Source organism: Salvelinus namaycush, chromosome 13 (assembly GCF_016432855.1).
Source record: "Salvelinus namaycush isolate Seneca chromosome 13, SaNama_1.0, whole genome shotgun sequence".
Classification (NCBI taxonomy): Eukaryota; Metazoa; Chordata; class Actinopteri; order Salmoniformes; family Salmonidae; genus Salvelinus; species Salvelinus namaycush.
This window is the reverse complement of record NC_052319.1, coordinates 38,406,091-38,433,452: the sequence shown is the minus strand read 5'-3', so window position 1 is coordinate 38,433,452 and position 27,362 is coordinate 38,406,091. Positions and strand designations below refer to the sequence as shown.

Genomic DNA, 27,362 nt, shown 5'->3' with positions numbered 1-27,362 from the left:
ATGTTTTCAGGGAATGTTTTCAGGGAATGTTTTCAGGGAATGTTTTCAGGGAATGTTTTCAGTGAATGTTTTCAGAGAATGTTTCAGGGAAAGTTTTCAGGGAATGTTTTCAGTGAATGTTTTCAGGGAATGTTTTCAGTAAATGTTTTCAGTGAATGTTTTCAGAGAATGTTTCAGAGAATATTTTCAGGGAATGTTTTCAGGGAATGTTTCAGGGAATGTTTTCAGTGAATGTTTTCAGAGAATGTTCCAGGGAATGTTTTCAGGGAATGTTTCAGGGGATGTTTTCAGGGAATGTTTTCAGTGAATGTTTTCAGGGAATGTTTTCAGTAAATGTTTTCAGAGAATGTTTCAGGGAAAGTTTCAAATAATGTTTTCAGGGAATGTTTTCAGTAAATGTTTTCAGTGAATGTTTTCAGAGAATGTTTCAGAGAATGTTTCAGAGAATGTTTCAGAGAATGTTTTCAGGGAATGTTTCAGGGAATGTTTTCAGTGAATGTTTTCAGGGAATGTTTCAGGGAATGTTTTCAGGGAATGTTTTCAGGGAATGTTTTCAGGGAATGTTTCAAAGAATGTTTTCAGAGAATGTTTCAGGGAATGTTTTCAGGGAATGTTTTCAGAGATTGTTTCAGGGAATGTTTTCAGGGAATGTTTTCAGGGAATGTTTCAAATAATGTTTTCAGGGAATGTTTTCAGAGAATGTTTCAGGGAATGTTTTCAGAGAATGTTTTCAGGGAATGTTTCAGGGAATGTTTTCAGAGATTGTTTCAGGGAATGTTTTCAGGGAATGTTTTCAGAGAATGTTTTCAGAGAATGTTTCAGCCACGATTCCAGTTCTTATTTACCATTTTTGTGTCCATGTAGTGTAATGTAGTCCCTATATGAGAATGACATGTAATCTGTAATGTGATTGTGTTGTTTGTGTTAATGCTGCATGGTGATAGGACTACTAGTAGCAGAACGTAGGTATCCCTCCTCTAGGTATATGCTGCTCTGTGTGTCTGTTCTCTAACTGTCTGTGTTGTCCCTAGTTCTCTAGCAGTCAACTCTGAGATAGTTCTCTAGCAGTCAACTCTGAGATAGTTCTCTAGCAGTCAACTCTGAGATAGTTCTCTAGCAGTCAACACTGAGATACTGCTCTAGCAGTCAACACTGAGATCCTGCTCTAGCAGTCAACTCTGAGATAGTTCTCTAGCAGTCAACTCTGAGATAGTTCTCTAGCAGTCAACTCTGAGATAGTTCTCTAGCAGTCAACTCTGAGATAGTTCTCTAGCAGTCAACTCTGAGATAGTTCTCTAGCAGTCAACACTGAGATAGTTCTCTAGCAGTCAACACTGAGATAGTTCTCTAGCAGTCAACTCTGAGATAGTTCTCTAGCAGTCAACTCTGAGATAGTTCTCTAGCAGTCAACTCTGAGATAGTTCTCTAGCAGTCAACTCTGAGATAGTTCTCTAGCAGTCAACTCTGAGATAGTTCTCTAGCAGTCAACACTGAGATAGTTCTCTAGCAGTCAACACTGAGATAGTTCTCTAGCAGTCAACTCTGAGATAGTTCTCTAGCAGTCAACTCTGAGATAGTTCTCTAGCAGTCAACTCTGAGATAGTTCTCTAGCAGTCAACACTGAGATACTGCTCTAGCAGTCAACACTGAGATCCTGCTCTAGCAGTCAACTCTGAGATAGTTCTCTAGCAGTCAACTCTGAGATAGTTCTCTAGCAGTCAACTCTGAGATAGTTCTCTAGCAGTCAACTCTGAGATAGTTCTCTAGCAGTCAACTCTGAGATAGTTCTCTAGCAGTCAACTCTGAGATAGTTCTCTAGCAGTCAACTCTGAGATAGTTCTCTAGCAGTCAACTCTGAGATAGTTCTCTAGCAGTCAACTCTGAGATAGTTCTCTAGCAGTCAACTCTGAAATACTTCTCTAGCAGTCAACACTGAGATCCTGCCTACAGTATGTGTGCTTTGTGATTTGTGCATTTGTTGTTTTATTATTATTATTATTTGTCCCTTTAGCTTTTTCATATTCATTGTATTCTCTTTTGTGCTACTGTTGTGTTGCCTACATAACTGACACACATAACTGTGTGTGTGTGTGTGTGTGTGTGTGTGTGTGTGTGTGTGTGTGTGTGTGTGTGTGTGTGTGTGTGTGTGTGTGTGTGTGTGTCTGTCTGTACAGGGGCTGTGTCTCAGGTGCTGGACAGCCTGGAGGAGATCCATGCGTTGACAGACTGCAGTGAGAAAGATATAGACTTCCTACACAGTGTCTTTCAAGACGAGCATCTACACACACTACTAGACGTGAGTAGATATACACACACACACACAAATCAAATCAAATATTATTTGTCACATACACATGGTTAGCAGATGTTAATGCGAGGGTAGCGAAATGCTTGTGCTTCTAGTTCCGACAATGCAGTAATAACCAACGAGTAATCTAACCTAACAATTCCACAACAATTACCTTATACACACAAGTGTAAAGGAATGAATAAGAATATGTACATTAAAAAATATATATATATATATATATGAATGGGTGATGGTACAAAACGACATAGGCAAGATGCAGTAGATGGTATTGAGTACAGTATATACATATGACATGAGTAATGTAGGGTATGTAAACATTATATGAAGTGGCATTGTTTAAAGTGGCTAGTGATACATTTTTTTCATAAAGTTTTACATTGTTAAAGTGGCTAGAGTTGAGTCAGTATGTTGGCAGCAGCCACTCAATGTTAGTGGTGGCTGTTTAACAGTCTGATGGCCTTGAGATATAAGCTGTTTTTCAGTCTCTCAGTCCCAGCTTTGATGCACCTGTACTGACCTCGCCTTCTGGATGATAGCGGGGTGAACAGGCAGTGGCTCGTGTGGTTGTTGTCCTTGATCATCTTTTTGGATTTCCTGTGACATCGGGTGCTGTAGGTGTCCTGGAGGGCAGGTAGTTTGCCCACAGTGATGTGCGTTGTGCAGACCGCACTACCTTCTGGAGAGCCTTGTGGTTGTGGGCGGTGCAGTTGCAGTACCAAGCGGTAATACAGCCCGACAGGATGCTCTCGATTGTGCATCTGTAAAAGTTTGTGAGTGCTTTTGGTGACAAGCTGAATTTCTTCAGCCTCCTGAATCATACAGTCTCTCCTCTAACAATCGTACAGTCTCTCCTCCTCTAACAATCATACAGTCTCTCCCCCTCTAACAATCGTACAGTCTCTCCTCCTCTAACAATCATACAGTCTCTCCCCCTCTAACAATCATACAGTCTCTCCTCCTCTAACAATCATACAGTCTCTCCTCCTCTAACAATGATACAGTCTCTCCTCCTCTAACAATCATACAGTCTCTTCCCCTCTAACAATTATACAGTCTCTCCTCCTCTAACAATCATCCAGTCTCTCCTACAATCATACAGTCTCTCCTCCTCTAACAATCATACAGTCTCTCCTCCTCTAATAATCATACAGTCTCTCCTACAATCATACAGTCTCTCCTCCTCTAACAATCATACAGTGTCTCCTCCTCTAACAATCATACAGTCTCTCCCCATCTAACAATTATACAGTCTCTCCTCCTCTAACAATCATACAGTGTCTCCTCCTCTAACAATCATACAGTCTCTCCCCCTCTAACAATTATACAGTCTCTCCTCCTCTAACAATCATACAGTGTCTCCTCCTCTAACAATCATACAGTCTCTCCCCCTCTAACAATTATACAGTGTCTCCTCCTCTAACAATCATACAGTCTCTCCCCCTCTAACAATTATACAGTCTCTCCTCCTCTAACAATCATACAGTCTCTCCTCCTCTAACAATCATACAGTGTCTCCTCCTCTAACAATCATACAGTCTCTCCCCCTCTAACAATTATACAGTCTCTCCTCCTCTAACAATCATACAGTCTCTCCTACAATCATACAGTCTCTCCTCCTCTAACAATCACACAGTCTCTCCTCCTCTAACAATCATACAGTCTCTCCTCCTTCACCAATCATACAGTCTCTCCTACAATCATACAGTCTCTCCTCCTCTAACAATGATACAGTCTCTCCTCCTCTAACAATCATACAGTCTCTCCCCCTCTAACAATCATACAGTCTCTCCTCCTCTAACAATCATACAGTCTCTCCTACAATCATACAGTCTCTCCTCCTCTAACAATCATACAGTCTCTCCTCCTCCACCAATCATACAGTCTCTCCTCCTCTAACAATCATACAGTCTCTCCTCCTCTAACAATAATACAGTCTCTCCCCCTCTAACAATCATACAGTCTCTCCTCCTCTAACAATCATACAGTCTCTCCTCCTCCACCAATCATACAGTCTCTCCTCCTCCATCAATCATACAGTCTCTCCTCCTCTAACAATAATACAGTCTCTCCTCCTCTAACAATCATACAGTCTCTCCTCCTCCACCAATCATACAGTCTCTCCTCCTCCACCAATCATACAGTCTCTCCTCCTCTAACAATAATACAGTCTCTCCTTCTCTAACAATCATACAGTCTCTCCTCCTCTAACAATCATACAGTCTCTCCTCCTCTAACAATAATACAGTCTCTCCTACAATCATACAGTCTCTCCTCCTCTAACAATCATACAGTCTCTCCTCCTCCACCAATCATACAGTCTCTCCTCCTCTAACAATAATACAGTCTCTCATCCTCTAACAATCATACAGTCTCTCCTCTAACAATCATACAGTCTCTCCCCCTCCACCAATCATACAGTCTCTCCTCCTCTACCAATCATACAGTCTCTCCTCCTCTAACAATCATACAGTCTCTCCTCGTCTAACAATCATACAGTCTCTCCTCGTCTAACAATCATACAGTCTCTCCTCCTCTAACAATCATACAGTGTCTCCTCCTCTAACAATCATACAGTCTCTCCTCCTCTAACAATCATACAGTCTCTCCTCTAACAATCATACAGTCTCTCCCCCTCCACCAATCATACAGTCTCTCCTCCTCTACCAATCATACAGTCTCTCCTCCTCTAACAATCATACAGTCTCTCCTCGTCTAACAATCATACAGTCTCTCCTCGTCTAACAATCATACAGTCTCTCCTCCTCTAACAATCATACAGTCTCTCCTCCTCTAACAATCATACAGTCTCTCCTACAATCATACAGTCTCTCCTCCTCTAACAATCATACAGTCTCTCCTCCTCTAACAATCATACAGTCTTTCCCCCTCTAACAATCATACAGTCTCTCCTCCTCCAACAATCATACAGTCTCTCCTCCTCTAACAATAATACAGTCTCTCCTTCTCTAACAATCATACAGTCTCTCCTCCTCTAACAATCATACAGTCTCTCCTCCTCTAACAATAATACAGTCTCTCCTACAATCATACAGTCTCTCCTCCTCTAACAATCATACAGTCTCTCCTCCTCCACCAATCATACAGTCTCTCCTCCTCTAACAATAATACAGTCTCTCCTCCTCTAACAATCATACAGTCTCTCCTCTAACAATCATACAGTCTCTCCCCCTCCACCAATCATACAGTCTCTCCTCCTCTACCAATCATACAGTCTCTCCTCCTCTAACAATCATACAGTCTCTCCTCGTCTAACAATCATACAGTCTCTCCTCGTCTAACAATCATACAGTCTCTCCTCCTCTAACAATCATACAGTGTCTCCTCCTCTAACAATCATACAGTCTCTCCTCCTCTAACAATCATACAGTCTCTCCTCTAACAATCATACAGTCTCTCCCCCTCCACCAATCATACAGTCTCTCCTCCTCTACCAATCATACAGTCTCTCCTCCTCTAACAATCATACAGTCTCTCCTCGTCTAACAATCATACAGTCTCTCCTCGTCTAACAATCATACAGTCTCTCCTCCTCTAACAATCATACAGTCTCTCCTCCTCTAACAATCATACAGTCTCTCCTCCTCTAACAATCATACAGTCTCTCCTCCTCTAACAATCATACAGTCTTTCCCCCTCTAACAATCATACAGTCTCTCCTCCTCTAACAATCATACAGTCTCTCCCCCTCTAACAATCATACAGTCTCTCCTCCTCTAACAATCATACAGTCTCTCCTCCTCTAACAATCATACAGTCTTTCCCCCTCTAACAATCATACAGTCTCTCCTCCTCCACCAATCATACAGTCTCTCCTCCTCTAACAATAATACAGTCTCTCCTTCTCTAACAATCATACAGTCTCTCCTCCTCTAACAATCATACAGTCTCTCCTCCTCTAACAATAATACAGTCTCTCCTACAATCATACAGTCTCTCCTCCTCTAACAATCATACAGTCTCTCCTCCTCCACCAATCATACAGTCTCTCCTCCTCTAACAATAATACAGTCTCTCCTCCTCTAACAATCATACAGTCTCTCCTCTAACAATCATACCGTCTCTCCCCCTCCACCAATCATACAGTCTCTCCTCCTCTACCAATCATACAGTCTCTCCTCCTCTAACAATCATACAGTCTCTCCTCGTCTAACAATCATACAGTCTCTCCTCGTCTAACAATCATACAGTCTCTCCTCCTCTAACAATCATACAGTGTCTCCTCCTCTAACAATCATACAGTCTCTCCTCCTCTAACAATCATACAGTCTCTCCTCTAACAATCATACAGTCTCTCCCCCTCCACCAATCATACAGTCTCTCCTCCTCTACCAATCATACAGTCTCTCCTCCTCTAACAATCATACAGTCTCTCCTCGTCTAACAATCATACAGTCTCTCCTCGTCTAACAATCATACAGTCTCTCCTCCTCTAACAATCATACAGTCTCTCCTCCTCTAACAATCATACAGTCTCTCCTCCTCTAACAATCATACAGTCTCTCCTCCTCTAACAATCATACAGTCTTTCCCCCTCTAACAATCATACAGTCTCTCCTCCTCTAACAATCATACAGTCTCTCCCCCTCTAACAATCATACAGTCTTTCCCCCTCTAACAATCATACAGTCTCTCCTCCTCTAACAATCATACAGTCTCTCCCCCTTCACCAATCATACAGTCTCTCCTCCTCTACCAATCATACAGTCTCTCCTCCTCTAACAATCATACAGTCTCTCCTCGTCTAACAATCATACAGTCTCTCCTCCTCTAACAATCATACAGTCTCTCCTCCTCTAACAATCATACAGTCTCTCCCCCTCTAACAATCATACATATTCTAATAACATATCGTCTGTTCCCCTGCCTCTCCTCTCGCTCTCTCCATTTCAATCTCTCACTCTCCAGTACTTTCTCTCTCTCTCTTTATTTTTTTTCTCTCTCTCTCTGTCTCACTCTCTGTCCCACTGTTTTGACAGTGTTTTCTGTGTTTTGTCTGTCACCCAGAACAGCCAAACACCAAATCTCTCTGCTCTAGAGGGCACCAGTAGTTCACTGCCATATCACACACACACTGCCAGGGAAGCCAGGCTGCGCTCCTCATGATTTCATGCCACATTAGGAGAGCAGCTTTCTGGCTGGGAGAAACATGGTGTGTGTGTGTGTGTGTGTGTGTGTGTGTGTGTGCCATGTGCGCCGTGTGTGAGTGTTACTTTAGGCTAGCTGGCTAGGAGGAACTGGATGTTACTAAAGTGTTTAAAGTTCACTTGAGGCCTGTTGACTCTAGAAACTTATCTTAATCCTGTCAGGGTCTTGGTAACACTTGAAACCTTTTATCACAAGACCAACATATAACAGTTAACGTCAGCTTATGGCAGCTGATTTACTGCAACACAGACATAACACAAACCGTTATCTAGGTAAGTTGGCTGGCTAACGATAACTAGCTGACACAGAACAGTTTGTGTCATGCCTTCATTAAGGCAGTTGTTTTAAGCTGACACATATGACGCTGTAATGACATACAGTATATCACAAAAGTGTGTACACCCCTCACATTTTTGTAAATATTTGAGTATATCTTTTCATGTGACAACACTGAAGAAATGACACTTTGCTACAATGTAAAGTAGTGAGTGTACAGCTTGTATAACAGTGTGAATTTGCTGTCCGCTCAAAATAACTCAACACACAGCCATTAATGTCTAAACCGCTGGCAACAAAAGTGAGTACACCCCTAAGTGAAAATGTCCAAATTGGGCCCAATTAGCCATTTTCCCTCCCCGGTGTCATGTGACTCGTTAGTGTTACAATGTCTCAGGTGTGAATGGGGAGCAGGTGTGTTAAATTTGGTGTCATCGCTCTCACACTCCCTCATACTGACTGGTCACTGGAAGTTCAACATGGCACCTCATGGCAAAGAACTCTCTGAGGATCTGAAAAAAAGAATTGTTGCTCTACATAAAGATGGCCTGGGCTATAAGAAGATTGCCAAGACCCTGAAACTGAGCTGCAGCACGGTGGCCAAGACCATACAGTGGTTTAACTGGACTGGTTCCACTCAGAACAGGCCTCGCCATGGTCGACCAAAGAAGTTGAGTGCACGTGCTCAGCGTCATATCCAGAGGTTGTCTTTGGGAAATAGACGTATGAGTGCTGCCAGCATTGCTGCAGAGGTTGAAGGGGTGGGGGGTCAGCCTGTCAGTGCTCAGACCATACGCCGTACACTGCATCAAATTGGTCTGCATGGCTGTCGTCCCAGAAGGAAGCCTCTTCTAAAGATGATGCGCAAGAAAGCCCACAAACAGTTTGCTGAAGACAAGCAGACTAAGGACATGGATTACTGGAACCATGTCCTGTGGTTTGATGAGACCAAGATAAACTTATTTGGTTCGGATGGTGTCAAGCGTGTGTGGCGGCAACCAGGTGAGGAGTACAAAGACAAGTGTGTCAAGCATGGTGGTGGGAGTGTCATGGTCTGGGGCTGCATGAGTGCTGCCGGCACTGAGGAGCTACAGTTCATTGAGGGAACCATGAATGCCAACATGTACTGTGACATACTGAAGCAGAGCATGATCCCCTCCCTTCGGAGACTGGGCCGCAGGGCAGTATTACAACATGATAACGACCCCAAACACACCTCCAAGACGACCACTGCCTTGCTAAAGAAGCTGAGAGTAAAGGTGATGGACTGGCCAAGCATGTCTCCAGACCTAAACCCTATTGAGCATCTGTGGGGCATCCTCAAACAGAAGGTAGAGGAGTGCAAGGTCTCTAACATCCACCAGCTCTGTGATGTCGTCATGGAGGAGTGGAAGAGGACTCCAGTGGCAACCTGTGAAGCTCTGGTGAACTCCATGCCCAAGAGGGTTAAGGCAGTGCTGGAAAATGATGGTGGCCACACAAAATATTGACACTTTGGGCCCAATTTGGACATTTTCACTTAGGGGTGTACTCACTTTTGTTGCCAGCAGTTTAGACATTAATGGCTGTCTGTTGAGTTATTTTGAGGGGACAGCAAATTTACACTGTTATACAAGCTGTACACTCACTACTTTACATTGTAGCAAAGTGTCATTTCTTCAGTGTTGTCACATGAAAAGATATACTCAAATATTTACAAAAATGTGAGGGGTGTACTCACTTTTGTGATATACTGTACATCCAGACCTCTGTTGACCCTGTGGGCTGGTTTATTTTGTTCTTTATGAGTTAGCTTTAAGCCTTGAGAGCTACGGCAACAATATCTTAAGTCTAAGGATGGGGAGTCTGGAGGGGGTTGGGAGAGGGAGTTACCAAATAGTGTTATAAAAGGGTTGATGGAGAATGGACGAAGGGGGGAGGAGGAAGGAGTCAGGAGTCAGGGAGGAGGGAGTTAGGGAGGAGGAAAGGGGAGGAGGAAGGAGTCAGTGAGGAGGAAGGAGTTAGGGAGGAGGAAGGAGTTAGGGAGGAGGAAGAGGTTAGGGAGGAAGGAGTTAGGGAGGAAGGAGTTAGGGAGGAGGGCGTTAGAGATGAGGAAGGAGTTAGTGAGGAGGAAGGAGTTAGGAAGGGGGAGGAGGGAGGAGGACGGGGGAGGAGGAGGGAGTTAAGGAGGGAGTTAGGGAGGAGGAAGGGGGGGGGGGTTAAGAAGGGAGTTGGGGAGGATGGAGGAGGGCGTTAGGAAGGGTGAAGGAGGAAGGAGTGGAGGAGGAGGCTATTGCTTTCGGACCCTGCCCCAGGGGCTGAATGGGTGCAAGATGAGAAGTAGAAAGAGACTCTCTCCCTGGGAAGGCCTTTCACTAGGAACCTGTTGCTGCAGATGTCCATTCAAAACCCAGACCCAGCTGAAGAGAGAGCGATATAGAGAGAGCGAGACCACACTCCTACACTGAAAATTGAGAGAAGAGCGAGCCAGACTCCATCACTGAAAAGAGAGAAAGATAGAGCAACCACAGACTCTTTCAACTGAAAAGAGAGAAAAACCTCCACATTGCTGCTCTGAAAGCCACAGAAAGAAGGAGAGCGACATAGAGAGAGACCCAGCCTGAAAAGAGAGAGAGAGAGAACAATGGGTGCTATTGTCAAGCCTTAGTCCCTTTCACTGCTGTTTCTCCAGGCTCCAGACTCCTGCAGTAGGCTATCTGTGAGTACATCTGTAGGGCTGACGTTACCATCCTCTCCACTCAGACACAGAGAGGCTCAGGGAAACTACAGATCCACTCGGCACGGAATGGACGTACTGTAACAGTAGCCTACTGAAGTCTGGATGCTAAGCTAGTTTAGCGCTTATTGTGTCTATTCTCTTCTGGGTTAGGGCGTGTGGCTACTGCTTGGGATCTGGTTGGTGAGTCGATCTTGTTGCTTGTTTGTGTGTGTGTGTGTGTATCAGTGGTGTATTAGGGCGACAGTTAGCCTAGCGGTTGAGAGTGTACCCTGTGTGTTTTAACTTGAAGGTGAAAGTGAGCGATGGGCCAGTAATCGAAAGGTCGCTGGTTCAAATCCCAGAGATGACAAGGTGAAACACTGTTTATGTGCCCTTGAGCAAGGCACTTTACCCCAATTACTCGTGTAAATCGCTCTGGATTAGTGTCTGCTAAATGGGGATGGAGTAAGGCTCTGTTTCTCTCTTTGTAAGGAGAAGATGGTTGGTTGTATGTTTTCACTGTGACTTCAGACACAACAGTGATGTTACATGACTGTGTATATATTCACTTCATATGATAATACATACCATTCAGCAGATGCTTTTACCAATGCGACTTACAGTCATGCATGCATACGTTTGACGTATGAGTGGCCCCAGCGGGAATCGAACCTACAACCCTTGGCTTTGCAAGCGCTGTGCACTAGCAACTGAACCACACTGGACAGCACTTACAATTGATTTGGTAACACTTTCCTTGACACCCAGTGTAATAACAAAAAATGGCTACTTTGAAGAATCTCAAATATAAAATATATTTTGATTTGTTAAACACTTTTTGGGTTACTACATGATTCCACATGTGTAATTTCATAGTTTTGATGTCTTCACTATTATTCTACAATTTAGAAAATAGTAAAAAATAAAGAAAAACCCTGGAATGAGTAGGTGTGTCTAAACGTTTGACTGGTACTGTATACTCATTAAGTATGTAGTATACAGTATGTTAGTATTGGTATTCGAACACAGCTCGGGTCCTCCTACAGTAAATGAACAGTCTGTTTTATAAGAAACGTTTAACGGAGCACTTCACAGACGGCAAGCAACAGCATCATGGTGAAAGAATGAGCTGGGCCGTAGATTAATAATATATGGAACATAGGTGATCTAAAAGCAACAGTTCCTCTTCGCTGCTGAGACTTTCCTTCATAACACCTACACTCACTCATAAGCAGGCAGTGTGTGTGTGTCTGGAGGTGTGTGTGTGTGTGTGTGTGTGTGTGTGTGTGTGTGTGTGTGTGTGTGTGTGTGTGTGTGTGTGTGTGTGTGTGTGTGTGTGTGTGTGTGTGTGTGTGTGTGTATGGTTCTGAGGTAAGGAACAGTAGAAGCAGACAGGGAGACAGAGCATCTGAACTCTGAACTTTCTCCAGGAACCAGCGTCTCCCCTGTACACTCCCCACTATCACACACACACACACACAACACACAGACATCTGTCTAAACATGGTTGACTCTATCTCCCACTGCCAATGCAGGCACCACAGACATCTCAAACATTCATAAATACTCTCCTTGTTTTCCCATAAAATAACCCCTTTAATGGAGCTTAACAATGACACCGCAGACTAATCCGGTATCTGAATATCACTGTGTGTTAGTGTTTACGTTACAAGTAGCACACATATTTGCTCATTACAAATAAGTTCACAGGAGGACAGCCACAGGATGTGCATGTCTACATAAACGGTGCCGTTCCAAGCAGATCTGTAGTCAATCAAATCAAATCAAGTTTATTTTATATAGCCCTTCGTACATCAGCTAATATCTCGAAGTGCTGTACAGAAACCCAGCCTAAAACCCCAAACAGCAAGCAATGCAGGTGTAGAAGCACGGTGGCTGGGGAAAACTCCCTAGAAAGGCCAAAACCTAGGAAGAAACCTAGAGAGGAACCAGGCTATGAGGGGTGGCCAGTCCCCTTCTGGCTGTGCCGGGTGGAGATTATAACAGAACATGGCCAAGATGTTCAAAATGTTCATAAATGACCAGCATGGTCAAATAATAATCAGGAATAAATGTCAGTTGGCTTTTCATAGCCGATCATTAAGAGTTGAAAACAGCAGGTCTGGGACAGGTAGCACGTCCGGTGGACCTATCACTTAGAAGTTAAGACTTCTAAGTGATAGGTGAGTGGGGATGCAGGTAGCCTAGTGGGTAAGTGCGTTGGGCCAGTAACCGAAAAGGTCGCTAGGTGAAAAATCTGTCAATGTGCCCTTGAGCAAGGCACTTAACCCTAAATGCTCCTGTAAGTTGCTCTGGGTAAGAGCATCTGCTAAATGACTAAAATGTCAAATGTAGAAAGACACATGAACTAACTGTTATCAGCTGAATAGTTTTCATGTTTGTTATTCTTGCCTCATCTCGTTGTTGAGACCAGTGGTAATCATCTCGTGATAGTACTGTCTGCCTGCCTTGTCTCTCTGGTCAATGGGAGGACACAAGGCATACATGTAGGTCTAGGGGCTATGGCGAAATACCTATTTTGAAAGAGCAGTGTTGTCTATGTGTGTGTGTGTGTGTGTGTGTCTGGGGGGGGGGGGGGGTGTGCCAGTGTACTTGCTCTCTCATGATGTCAACTGCTCTCCTTTGAAGTTCAGAATTATTACATTATTCAACCCAAATCCCTCTATGAAAATCATGAGTTAGTCCTTGTATCATAAGAGTCATTTTATTTAATGGCTGCCTTTTCAACTGAGCTCTGTTTCTCTCCTCTCGGCATTGTGACCTTTGAACCAGTAATTTCTGCTTGTCCTGGTTAGACTACTCACTGTGTGTACAGTTTCTGTACCACAGGAGTTTGGTGGCACCTTAATTGGGGAGGATCAGTGGAACGGTATCAAACACATGTGTTTAATGCCATTCCATTTGCTCTGTACCAGCCATTATTATGAGCCGTCCTCCCCTCACCAACCTCCACTGGACACAGCGATTCATGCTCACAGTGCATGCACACACAAAGACACACACATAAAAACAAACACACAACCTCAACTGTTGATCCTGTATAGTCAGCTGGTTCGTTGCAAACAGAGACAAAGTGTTCCTCCCCTTTCAGTCTGCATCATAAATTATCATATATTTTTCCTACATTGTAAATGTCCTTTTTTTAATGTTTAAATGAAAGCAAGCAATTGTCAGCATTGATGAGAGGCTGGCACTGAAGACAACAGGTCATTCGGAATACACAGAGAGAGAGAGAGAACCAACATGTATTATTCAGCCATTGAACTGATTTTGTTGGTTTATAATGTTTTGTGTGTCGTGTTGTTTCAGCTTTACGACAAAATCAACACAAAGTCATCGCCCCAGATCAGAAACCCCCCCAGCAATACTGTACAGAGGGCCAAGGAGGTGAGCCTGCACTCGCGCACACACTCACACACACACACGTACACACACACGTACACACACATACACACACACATACATATTGATACAATATTGTGTTGTGTGCTTGTTACCATGCTTGTGTATAAGATATTATTCATGATGATTGATGACGTGATCAACTCTATAGATCACAGTACGCTGCTTCATAATTCCCTGACCACACACTCTGCTTAATCAACACGGCTCTAGCCATTAACACATCTCTCTACTATTCATTAGGTTCACATCTCAAACAGCACCCTATTTCTCATGTAGTGCACTATGTTTGACCACAGCCCTATGTGGCTCTGATCAGAAGAGGTCAAAACTGGTGCCCAATGTGTGGAATAAGGAATCTAACTCTTCACTGCTGTTATCTACTTCGGCTATCTGCTGCTTGTTTAACATTGGGTCAAGCTGGCCTGAGGTCAGTGTTTGAAGGAGTTGAACCTCTTCTCCTCTCCTCTAACCTCTTTAGTTTTTTCCTCAAAATAACAACAACCTCATAGCTATGTGTCACCAGCTAGGTAACAAACCTGGGTTGTCCACAACACAAAACTCAATACTATGTTGGCTTTCTGAGCTAAAGACCAGCCGTTAGGCTCTGGGAGCTAACATGAATCTTCAGGTTTCAGGCAAGGTTACTCATCAAGAGAGTGTAGTTCATGAACCACCTCCACTACATAAGGACACATGCACGGCTGTCCTACTGGGCCATGTCTTATGACAGCCCCAGCCAGCTTTACATTAGGATATAACTGTAACGTGGTTAGATGTGAGAGCTACACCTCAGTAAAGTACGGTGGAGGTGAAGTGGTGAACTGGAGGTGTACAGAAGGGTGTAATTGTGTAGCTCAGTTGGTTGAGCATGGATCTCGCAAGGCCAAGGATAGTGGGTTCAATTCCCACTGGGGTCATGCAAAAATATATGCACTCATGACTGAAAGTTGCTTTGGACAGAAGTGTCTGTTAAATGTCATGTATTATTATAATATACCCTCAGCAAAAAAAAGAAACATCCCTTTTTCAGGACCCTGTCTTTTCAAAGATAATTTGTAAAAAATCCAAATAACTTCACAGATCTTCATAGTAAAGGTTTAAACCCTTTCCCATGCTTGTTCAATGAACCATCAACAATTAATGAACATGCACCTGTGGAACGGTCGTTAAGACACTAACAGCTTACAGACGGTAGGCAATTAAGGTCACAGTTATGAAAACTTAGGACACTAAAGAGGTCTTTCTACTGACTCTGAAAAACACCAAAAGAAAGATGCCCTGCTCATCTGCGTGATGAGGCATGCTGCAAGGAGGCATGCTGCAAGGAGGCTTGAGGACTGCAGATGTGGCCAGGGCAATAAATTACAATGTCCATACTGTGAGAGGCCTAAGACAGTGCTACAGGGAGACAGGACAGACAGCTGATCATCCTCACAGTGTCAGACCACATGTAAAAACACCTGCACAGGATCGGTACATCCGAACATCACACCTGCGGGACAGCTACAGGATGGCAACAACAACTCCCCTTGTTACACCAGGAATGCACAATCCCTCCATCAGTGCTCAGACTGTCCGCAATAGGCTGAGAGAGGTTGGACTGAGGGCTTGTAGGCCTGTTGTGAGGCAGGTCCTCACCAGATATCACCGGCAACAATGTCGCCTATGGGCACAAACCCACTGTCGCTGGACCAGACAGGACCAGGGGTGATGGTTGGATTCGCGTTTATCGTTGAAGGAATGAGCGTTACACCAAGGCCTGTACTCTGGAGCGGGATCGATTTGGAGGTGGAGGGTCTGTCATGGTCTGGGGCAGTGTGTCACAGCATCATCGGACTGAGCTTGCTGTCATTGCAGGCAATCTCAACTCTGTGCGTTACAGGGAAGACATCCTCCTCCCTCATGTGGTACCCTTCCTGCAGGCTCATCCTGACATGACCCTCCAGCATGACAATGCCACCAGCCATACTGCTCGTTCTGTGCGTCATTTCCTGCAAGACTGGAATGTCAGTGTTCTGCCATGGCCAGCGAAGAGCCCGAATCTCAATCCCATTGAGCACATCTGGGACCTGTTGGATCGGAGGGTGAGGGCTAGGGCCATTCCCCCCAGAAATGTCCGGGAACTTGCAGGTGTCTTGGTGGAAGAGTTGGGTAACATCTCACAGCAAGAACTGGCAAAGCTGGTGCAGTCCATGAGGAGGAGATGCACTGCAGTACTTAATGCAGCTGGTGGCCACACCAGATAGTGACTGTTACTTTTGATTTTGACCCCCAATTTGTTCAGGGACACATTATTCAATTTTCTGTTAGTCACATGTCTGTGGAACTTGTTCAGTTTATGTCTCAGTTGTTGAATCTTGTTATCTTCATACAAGTATTTACACATGTTCAGTTTGCTGAAAATAAACACAGTTGACAGTGAGAGGACATTTCTTCTTTTGCTGAGTTTAGAAGACTATGACTCTGATCTAGGATCAGATTCTAGGGTACTGGTCCTGTAGTAGGACTGGTCCTGTAGTAGGACTGGTCCTGTAGTAGGACTGGTCCTGTAGTAGGACTGGTTCTGTAGTAGGACTGGTTCTATAGTAGGACTGGTTCTGTAGTAGGACTGGTCCTGTAGTAGGACTGGTTCTGTAGTAGGACTGGTTCTATAGTAGGACTGGTTCTGTAGTAGGACTGGTTCTGTAGTAGGACTGGTTCTGTAGTAGGACTGGTTCTATAGTAGGACTGGTTCTGTAGTAGGACTGGTTCTGTAGTAGGACTGGTTCTATAGTAGGACTGGTTCTATAGTAGGACTGGTTCTAGAGTAGGACTGGTCCTGTAGTAGGACTGGTTCTATAGTAGGACTGGTTCTGTAGTAGGACTGGTTCTATAGTAGGACTGGTTCTGTAGTAGGACTGGTTCTATAGTAGGACTGGTTCTATAGTAGGACTGGTCCTGTAGTAGGACTGGTTCTGTAGTAGGACTGGTTCTATAGTAGGACTGGTCCTATAATAGGACTGGTTCTAGAGTAGGACTGGTTCTGTAATAGGACTGGTTCTGTAGTAGGACTGGTTCTATAGTAGGACTGGTTCTATAGTAGGACTGGTTATATAGTAGGACTGGTTCTGTAGTAGGACTGGTTCTGTAGTAGGACTGGTTCTAGAGTAGGACTGGTTCTGTAGTAGGACTGGTTCTATAGTAGGACTGGTTCTAGAGTAGGACTGATTCTATAGTAGGACTGGTTCTAGAGTAGGACTGGTTCTATAGTAGGACTGGTTCTGTAGTAGGACTGGTTCTATAGTAGGACTGGTTCTGTAGTAGGACTGGTTCTGTAGTAGGACTGGTTCTATAGTAGGACTGGTTCTGTAGTAGGACTGGTTCTGTAGTAGGAATGGTTCTGTAGTAGGACTGGTTTTATAGTAGGACTGGTTCTGTAGTAGGACTGGTTCTGTAGTAGGACTGGTTCTATAGTAGGAATTGTTCTGTAGTAGGACTGGTTCTAGAGTAGGACTGGTTCTGTAGTAGGACTGGTTCTGTAGTAGGACTGGTTCTATAGTAGGACTGGTTCTGTAGTAGGACTGGTTCTAGAGTAGGACTGGTTCTAGAGTAGGACTGGTCCTGTAGTAGGACTGGTTCTGTAGTAGGACTGGTTCTGTAGTAGGACTGGTTCTATAGTAGGACTGGTTCTATAGTAGGACTGGTCCTGTAGTAGGACTGGTTCTGTAGTAGGACTGGTTCTGTAGTAGGACTGGTCCTATAATAGGACTGGTCCTATAGTAGGACTGGTCCTATAGTAGGACTGGTCCTATAATAGGACTGGTCCTATAGTAGGACTGGTTCTATAGTAGGACTGGTTCTGTAATAGGACTGGTTCTGTAATAGGACTGGTTCTGTAGTAGGACTGGTTCTGTAGTAGGACTGGTTCTAGAGTAGGACTGGTTATATATTAGGACTGGTTCTATAGTAGGACTGGTTCTAGAGTAGGACTGGTTCTAGAGTAGGACTGGTTCTGTAGTAGGACTGGTTCTAGAGTAGGACTGGTTCTAGAGTAGGACTGGTTCTAGAGTAGGACTGGTTCTAGAGTAGGACTGGTTCTGTAGTAGGACTGATTCTGTAGTAGGACTGATTCTATAGTAGGACTGGTTCTAGAGTAGGACTGGTTCTAGAGTAGGACTGGTTCTGTAGTAGGACTGGTTCTGTAGTAGGACTGATTCTAGAGTAGGACTGGTTCTAGAGTAGGACTGGTTCTGTAGTAGGACTGGTTCTAGAGTAGGACTGGTTCTGTAGTAGGACTGGTTCTAGAGTAGGACTGGTTCTAGAGTAGGACTGGTTCTGTAGTAGGACTGGTTCTATAGTAGGACTGGTTCTGTAGTAGGACTGGTTCTATAGTTGGACTGGTTCTGTAGTAGGACTGGTTCTATAGTAGGACTGGTTCTAGAGTAGGACTGGTTCTAGAGTAGGTCAGCCGATTATTATTTTTTAATGAACAAGATGAAGATGAAGAGGTAGTAAATATAGAAGGTGGCCATTGGATCCGGACAGTTTTGAACTGCTAGACTGTCAAACACTGAGGCTGCGTTCCATTCCAAAAGGTTTCCCCCTGAAAGAAGGGTGGACAAGAGCAGAAGGAGTAGGGACAACTGTTTCGTAATGGAATGCAGCCTGCGATCGAATCTGCAGTCTGTTCTACAAACATACAGGATCTGTTGGGTTTTGTTTCCCACTGTTAGTGAAGCTAATCCACAGTCTGTTGGATCATTCATAGACACTATTCATATAATAAGGAGCTTAGACTGCTTGTTTATTTGCCCTTTGTTAGTAGGTCCTGAGCTACACATACACTCAGACACACACGCACACTCACTCAGACACACACACACACTCAGACACACACACTCACACACTCAGACACACACACTCACACTCACACACATACTCACACACACACACACACACACTCACTCACTCAGACACACACTCACACGAACACACACGCTCACACACACGCACACACACTCACACACACACACACACACTCAGACACACACTCACACGCACACACACACAATCACACTCACACACACTCACGCACGCACACACACACACACACACTCACACACACGCACACACACACTCAGACACACACTTACACGCACACACACACTCACACACAGACACTCACACGCACACACTCACACACACACACACACACTCACGCACGCACACACACACACACACGCACACACACACTCACACACACACACACACGCACACACACACTCAGACACACACTTACACGCACACACACACTCACACACAGACACTCACACGCACACACTCACACACACGCACACACTCAGACACACACTCACACGCACACGCTCACACGCACACACACACTCAGACACACACTCACAAGCACACACACACTCACACACGCACACGCACACGCACTCACACACACACACTCACACACACACTCACACGCACACTCACACTCACACTCACACTCACACACACACACACTCACACGCACACTCACACACACGCGTGCACACACACACACACACACTCACACGCACACACACACACACTCTCTCACACACACACACTCACACACACACACTCACACACACACTCACACACACTCACACTCTAGCTGGCTGAATTCACACACTCTCAATGAATGAACCAGGAGAGAGAGGGAGGGAGGGATGGGTATGGGTTAGACGGAGGGAGGAGGGAGGTAGGGAGGGAGAGACCAGAGAAAAGGTAGTGTGCATTGTTAGTGTGTGTATAGACTTTGTCAAAACAAGCCCACATGTTGTAAGTGTGAAATGTTTGTATTGGGTTCATTGTATGTGGAGGGCAATTAAATTGTACTTCAGGCTGAGAAGAAAGTGAGAGGGGGAGGGAGTAGGTTGAAAAACACTGGACAGTATTATTAACAGTAGCAGTATTAACACTGGACAGTCCATTTAGAGCAGTGTAGAACTCTGTATGTGGCTTTGAAGTAAGTCTAAAGGATTTGAGTAATTAACCAGCTAGAGTTGACCCAGTCTGGTCCTAGAGGGGATTTAGTCTAACCTGTTTATGGTGCTGTCTGTGTCATAGTTTTACTTTTAAGCTGGTCTAGTTGGATTAGGAGTTTGTATGGAGTTGGAGCTAGTATGGAATTGGATTAGGAGTTTGTATGGAGTTGGATTAGGAGTTTGTATGGAGTTGGATTAGGAGTTTGTATGGAGTTGGATTAGGAGTTTGTGTGGAGTTGGATTAGGAGTTTGTATGGAGTTGGATTAGGAGTTTGTATGGCGTTGGATTAGGAGTTTGTATGGCGTTGGATTAGGAGTTTGTATGGCGTTGGATTAGGAGTTTGTGTGGAGTTGGATTAGGAGTTTGTATGGAGTTGGATTAGGAGTTTGTATGGCGTTGGATTAGGAGTTTGTATGGCGTTGGATTAGGAGTTTGTATGGCGTTGGATTAGGAGTTTGTATGGAGTTGGATTAGGAGTTTGTATGGAGTTGGATTAGGAGTTTGTATGGAGTTGGATCTAGTATGGCGCTGGATTAGGAGTTTGTATGGCATGGTTTGCAGTAGTGGAAAAAGTACCCAATTGTCATACTTGAGTAAAAGTAAAGATACCTTAATAGAAAATGACTAATAGAATGACTAATAGAAAAGTCACCTATTTTGATTTGGATTTATTTATTTAACCTTTATTTAACTAAACAAGTCAATTAAGAACAAATTCTTATTTACAATGACGGCACCCAGTAAAATACTACTTGAGTAAAAGTCTAAAAGTATTTGGTTTTAAATATACTTAAGTATCAAAAGTCAATGTAAAAGTATAAATCTTTTCAAATTCCTTATATCAACCAAACCAGACAGCACCATTTTCTTGTTTTTTTATATTTATGGGTAGCCAGGGGCCCACTCCGACACTCAGACATCATTTACAAACAAAGCATTTGTGTTTAGTGAGTCCGATCAGAGGCAATAGGGATGACCAGGGATTTTCTCTTTAAGTTTGTGAATTGGACAATTTTCCTGTCCTGTTAAGCATTCAAAATGTAACGAGTACTTTTGGGTGTCAGGGAAAATGTATAGAGTAAAAAGTACATTATTTTCTTTAGAAATGTATTAAAGTAAAAGTGGCAAAATATAAATAGTAAAGTACAGATACCCCAAAAAATGACTTAAGTAGTACTTTAAAGTATTTTTACTTAAGTACCCCACTGGGAGTTTGTATTGCATTGGATTATAGGTGTGTGTGTGTGTGTGCGCGTGTGTGTGTGCGTGCGTGTGTGCGTGTATACACGTGCGTGTGTGTAATGTTTTTTTGTTGCCTACTTCCTCTAGCAGTGTCCTCATTTTCTCTCTGAGTTCTGATCTGAGTGTCTTTCTAGTCAATGTTAGACACATTGATCCAGTATTTCACCACAGAACCAAATCTCCTTTATTTCTTGCCACCAGTGACTTAAAGGGACTTCCTCTGTGATACTCTGCTTGACTTTCTGCTGCTGATCCTCAGTGGCGATACTGAAATAATTTCAAAAATTAATACTAGCACTTTTTATATTTGACCCTGGTCCTAAACCTATAGACACTAACCTTTCCCCCCGACGCCGTCATCTTAGACCTTTTTCAAATTTACCCCCCTGACCCTCTTGACAACCCCTGGCCTTTGACCCCATGACCCCTGACTCTTTCTATGAGGACCAAGGACATCCTCAGAGGTCACGTGTAACTGTCCTCCCTGTGTCCTCCTCCTGGTCTAAAGAGCTCCATCCAAGACGAAGCAAGTTCCACTTTGAAACACCTGGAATATGTAAGCCCTAGAGACGCCTTTCACAACACACACACACACACACACACACACACACAGACACACACACAAATAAAACAAAGAAAAACGAGTTGGTTTTATTTTAAAGCAATGTTGTATTTGACAGAAGGAGACTGGGAGTAGCGTAGAGCTGTCTGTGACGATGCATACGTTAGGCTGTAGCTTGACCCATGTAAGCTGTAGCTCAGTAGCACGTGTGTGAGTCTATTGTGGAGTCTGTAGTGTGGCTCTGAGTGTATCCTCTCTAAAATAGGTCGTAAATTGTTGTGTAGATCAAGTTTGTGATCCATTCCATTTTCAACTCAGAAAGTGAAATTGAACGTCCTGATTGATCAGAGGCAATGGATACAACAATAGCAAACACACAGATTGATCCATAGCGATGTCACCTGGATTTATGTTTAACTTCCCCTCCAAGCCTGGTCTCACCACTCATTTACATTTTTACATTTGAGTCATTTAGCAGTCGCTCTTATCCAGAGAGACGTACAGGTGCCATTAGGGTTAAAGCAAAATTCCACCAAAAAACGATCTTTTGTTATTTGTTCCATTAGTCCACTGTTGATATCGTCCCAAACTGTTTTGCTTGATGGCAATCAAGTTTTCAAGATATGGGACTTTGTCAACAATGGACTAATGAAACAAATACCAAAATATCATTTTTGGGTGGACTTTCCCTTTAAGTGCCTTGCTTAAGGGCACATTGACAGATGTTTTACATAGGCAGCTCAGGGATTTGAACCAGTGACCTTTCGGTTATTGGCCCAATGCTCTTAACTGCTAGGCTACCTGCTGCCCATCTGCCACAGACACACTCACACACACACTCCAACTCGCACACACCTTTACGTGCCAGGACTCTCCATCTCCCAATTCAGCAGGCAGGTGTGACATAGCAGGACCTGACTCCAAATCAGGTCACTCCGAGAGGCCAGAGGGCATGAACAAGCCCTGAAGAGGACTCTTATTGGTTAAGAGAAGCCATGAGGAGGGACCTTATGGGATGAACATTTCAAAATGCAATTTGTACTAGTTTACGTGGTTCTACAGGGAGGGGGGGTTAGGAAGTGTGAGAGGGTATTACTGTATGTGTGTATACTCAGACCAGAGGTTGATGTACTCTTCAGTGTGTGTTTGGGACAGGCATTAAGCAGGACTACTCTACTACTTTACAGAAAGGCCCTGTGACTGGCGTCCTATGCTTTTGTGCTTCCACCTTACAGGTACTGGAAGAGATCTCTTATTACCCAGACAACCACGACGCCAAGGAGCTCAGACGGATACTGACCCAGCCGCACTTTATGGTGAGTGAAAGCACACACATACACACACACCTCGACTTGGCTGTGTTTAGGCGTCATGACTGAAGCTATAGCAGAGACAAAGAGAGACAGAAACAGACAGAGAGAGAGGGGGCCAGATAGAAGGAGAGAGACAGAGAGGTAAGGACAGAGACAGAAAGAGAGGGGGCAGATAGATGGAGAGAGACAGAGGTAAGGAGAGAGACAGAAAGAGAGTGGAACATCAGTGAGAGCACACCGGGGGACTAACACCTGCCTGCACGTGACAGCATTCCCTCCCCCATATGCCCCCCTAGGCACAACTATGACAACATAACCAACAAAAACGGGTCACAACTCCTACAGCTCTGTCGCACACTGGGTATGTACATAGTCAATGGTAGGCTTCGAGGGGACTCCTATGGTAGGTACACCTATAGCTCATCTCTTGGCAGTAGTACTGTAGACTACTTTATCACTGACCTCAACCCAGAGTCTCTCAGAGCGTTCACAGTCAGCCCACTGACACCCCTATCAGACCACAGCAAAATCACAGTCTACTTGAACAGAGCAATACTCAATCATGAGGCATCAAAGCCAAAGGAACTGAGTAACATTAAGAAATGCTACAGATGGAAGGAATGCAGTTTGGAAACCTACCAAAAAACAATTAGGCAACAACAAATTCAATCCCTTTTAGACAATTTCCTGGTTAAAACGTTCCACTGTAATAGTGAAGGTGTAAACTTGGCAGTAGAAAATCTTAACAGTATATATGACCTCTCAGCTTCCCTATCAAATCTAAAAATCTCAAATAGAAAACCGAAGAAAATGAACAACAATGACAAATGGTTTGATGAAGAATGCAAAAATCTAAGAAAGAAATTGAGAAATCTGTCCAACCAAAAACATAGAGACCCGGAAAACCTGAGTCTACGCCTTCACTATGGTGAATCACTAGAACAATACAGAAATACAGTATGGAAAAAGAAGAAACAGCACGTCAGAAATCAGCTCAATGTAATTGAAGAATCCATAGACTCTAACCACTTCTGGGAAAATTGGAAAACACTAAACAAACAACAACACACATTATCTATCCAAAATGGAGATGTATGGGTAAACCACTTCTCCAATCTTTTTGGCTCTATAACAAAGAATAAAGAGCAAAAACATATACATGATCAAATACAAATCTTAGAATAACCTATTAAAGACTACCAGAAAACACTGGATTCTCCAAATACCTTGAATGAACTACAGGACAAAATACAAACACTCCAACCCAAAAGGGCATGTGGTGTTGATGGTATCCTCAATTAAATTATAAAATATACAGACACCAAATTCCAATTGGCTAAACTAAAACTCTTTAACATCATCCTTAGCTCTGGCATCTTCCCCAATATTTGGATCCAAGGACTGATCACCCCAATCCACAAAAGTGGAGACAAATTTGACCCCAATAACTACCGTGGGATATGCGTCATCAGCAACCTTGGGAAAATCCTCTGCATTATCATTAACAGCAGACTCGTACATTTCCTCAGTGAAAACAATGTACTGAGCAAATGTCAAATTGGCTTTTAACCAAATTACCGCACAACAGACCATGTATTCACCCTGATTGACAAACAAACAAACCAAAACAAAGGCAAAGTCTGGGGCTCTGTTCACAAACACACCCCACAGAGCCCCAGGACAGCAGCACAATTAGACCTAAGCAAATCATGAGAAAACAAAAAGATAATTACTTGACACGTTGGAAAGAATTAACAAAAAAACAGAGCAAACTAGAATGCTATTTGGCCCTAAACAGAGTACACAGTGGTAGAATACCTGACCATTGTGACTGACCCAAACTTAAGGAAAACTTTGACTATATACAGACTCAGTGAGTATTGCTATCGAAAAAGGCTGCCGTAGGCAGACCTGGCTCTCAAGAGAAGACAGGCTATGTGCATACTGCCCACAAGATGATGTGGAAACTGAGCTGCACTTCCTAACCTCCTGCCACATGTATGACCATATTAGAGACACATACTTCCCTCAGATTACACAGACCCACAAAGAATTTCAAAACAAATTATATTTTGATCAACTGTTTTCTTATGATTTGGTTGGGTCTAATTGTGTTGCTGTCCTGGGGCTCTGTGGGGTCTGTTTGTGTTTGTGAACAGAGCCCCAGGACCAGCTTGCTTAGGGGACTCTTCTCCAGGTTCATCTTCTGTAGGGGATGGCTTTGTTATGGAATGTTTGGGAATCGCTTCCTTTTAGATGGTTGTAGAATTTAACGGCTCTTTTCTGGATTTTGATCATTAGCGGGTATCGGCCTAATTCTGCTCTGCATGCATTATTTGGTGTTTTACGTTGTACACAGAGGATATTTTTGCAGAATTCTGCATGCAGACGTGTACAAAGCTCTCCCTCGCCCTCCATTTGGCAAATCTGACCATAATTCTATGCTTCTGATTCTTGCTTACAAGCAAAAATTAAAGCAAGAAGAACCAGTGACTCTGTCTATAAAAAAAGTGGTCAGTTGAAGCAGATGCTTAACTACAGGACAGTTTTGTTAGCACAGACTGGAATATGTTCCGGGATTCCTCCGATGGCATTGAGAAGTATACCACCTCAGTCACTGGCTTTATCAATAAGTGCATCGAGGACGTTGTCCCCATAGTGACTGTACGTACATACCCCAACCAGAAGCCATGGATTACAGGCAACATTCGCACTGTCCTAAAGGGTAGAGCTGCCACTTTAAAGGAGCGGAACTCTAACCCGGAAGCTTATAAGAAATCCCGCTATGCCCTCCGATGAACCGACAAACAGGCAAAGCGACTAAGATCGAATCGTACTACACCGGCTCCGACGCTCGTCGGATGTGGCAGGGCTTGCAAACTTTTACAGACTACAAAGGGAAACACAGCCGAGAGCTGCCCAGTGACACGAGCCTACCAGATGAGGTAAAGTCAAGTAACACTGAAACATGCATGATAGCATCAGCTGTTCCGGACGACTGTGTGATCACGCTCTCCGCAGCCGATGTGAGTAAGACCTTTAAACAGGTCAACATTCACAAGGCCGCAGGGTTAGCAGGATGTGTACTCCGAGCATGCGCTGACCAACTGGCAATTGTCTTCACTGACATTTTCAACCTCTCCCTGTCTGTAATACCAACATGTTTCAAGCAGACCACCATAGTCCCTGTGCCCAAGAACACTAAGGTAACCTGCCTAAATGACTACCGACCCGTAGCACTCACGTCTGTAGCCATGAAATGCTTTGAAAGGCTGGTCATGGCTCACATGATCACCATTATCCAAGAAACCCTAAACCCACTCCAATTTGCGTACCGCACCAACAGATCCACAGATGATGCAATCTCTATTGCACTCTACACTGCCCTTTCCCACTTGGACAAAAGGAACACCTATGTGAAAATGCTATTCATTGACTACAGCTCAGCGTTCAACACCATAGTGCCCTCCAAACTCATCACTAAGCTAAGGACCCTGGGACGAAACACCACCCCCAGGTGGTAAGGGTAGGTAACAACACATCCGCCACGCTGATCCTCAACACGGGGGCCCATCAGGGGTGCGTGCTCAGTCCCCTCCTGTACTCCCTTTTCACTCATGACTGCACGGTCAGGCACGATTCCAACACCATCATTCAGTTTGCTGATGACACAACAGTCATCTGCCTGATCACCGACAACGATGAGACAGCCTATAGGGAGGAGGTCAGAGACCTGGCAGTGTGGTACCAGGACAACAACCTCTCCCTCAATGTGAGCAAGACAAAGGAGCTGATTGTGGGCTACAGGAAAAGGAGGACCGAGCACGCCCCCATTCTCATTGATGAGACTGTAGTGGAGCAGGTTGAGAGCTTCAAGTTCCTTGGTGTCCACATCACCAACAAACTAGCATGGTCCAAGCACACCAAGACAGTCGTAAAGAGGGCGCGACAAAACCTATTCCCCCTCAGGAGACTGAAAAAATTTGGCATGGGTCCTCAGATCCTCAAAAGGTTTTACAGCTGCATCGAGAGCATCCTGACCGGTTGCATCATTGCCTGGTATGGCAACTGCTCGGCCTCCGACCGCAAGGCACTACAGAGGGTAGTGCGTACGGCCCAGTACATCACCGGGGCCAAGCTTCCTGCCATCCAGGACCTCTATACCAGGCGGTGTCAGAGGAAAGCCCGAAAAATTTACTCCAGCCGCCCTAGTCATAGAATGTTCTCTCTGCTACCGCACGGCAAGCGGTACCGGAGCGCCAAGTCTAGGTCCAAGAGGCTTATAAACAGCTTCTACCCCCAAGCCATAAGACTCCTGAACAGCTAATCAAATGGCTACCCAGACTATTTGCA

The 27,362-nt window shown here is 44.2% G+C and overlaps 1 protein-coding gene across 5 annotated transcripts in view; it reads left to right on the top strand.

The window, feature by feature from the left end:
* LOC120058519 (peripheral plasma membrane protein CASK-like) overlaps window positions 1-27,362 on the top strand; it is a 229,900-nt gene that overhangs the window by 166,107 nt on the left and 36,431 nt on the right. For all 5 annotated transcript variants that reach the window (XM_039007238.1, XM_039007236.1, XM_039007237.1 and 2 more), the window contains 3 exons: window positions 2,175-2,296; window positions 13,782-13,859; window positions 22,932-23,012. In XM_039007238.1, the coding sequence (XP_038863166.1) occupies window positions 2,175-2,296; window positions 13,782-13,859; window positions 22,932-23,012 (281 nt within the window). The remainder of the gene's footprint in view (window positions 1-2,174; window positions 2,297-13,781; window positions 13,860-22,931; window positions 23,013-27,362) is intronic.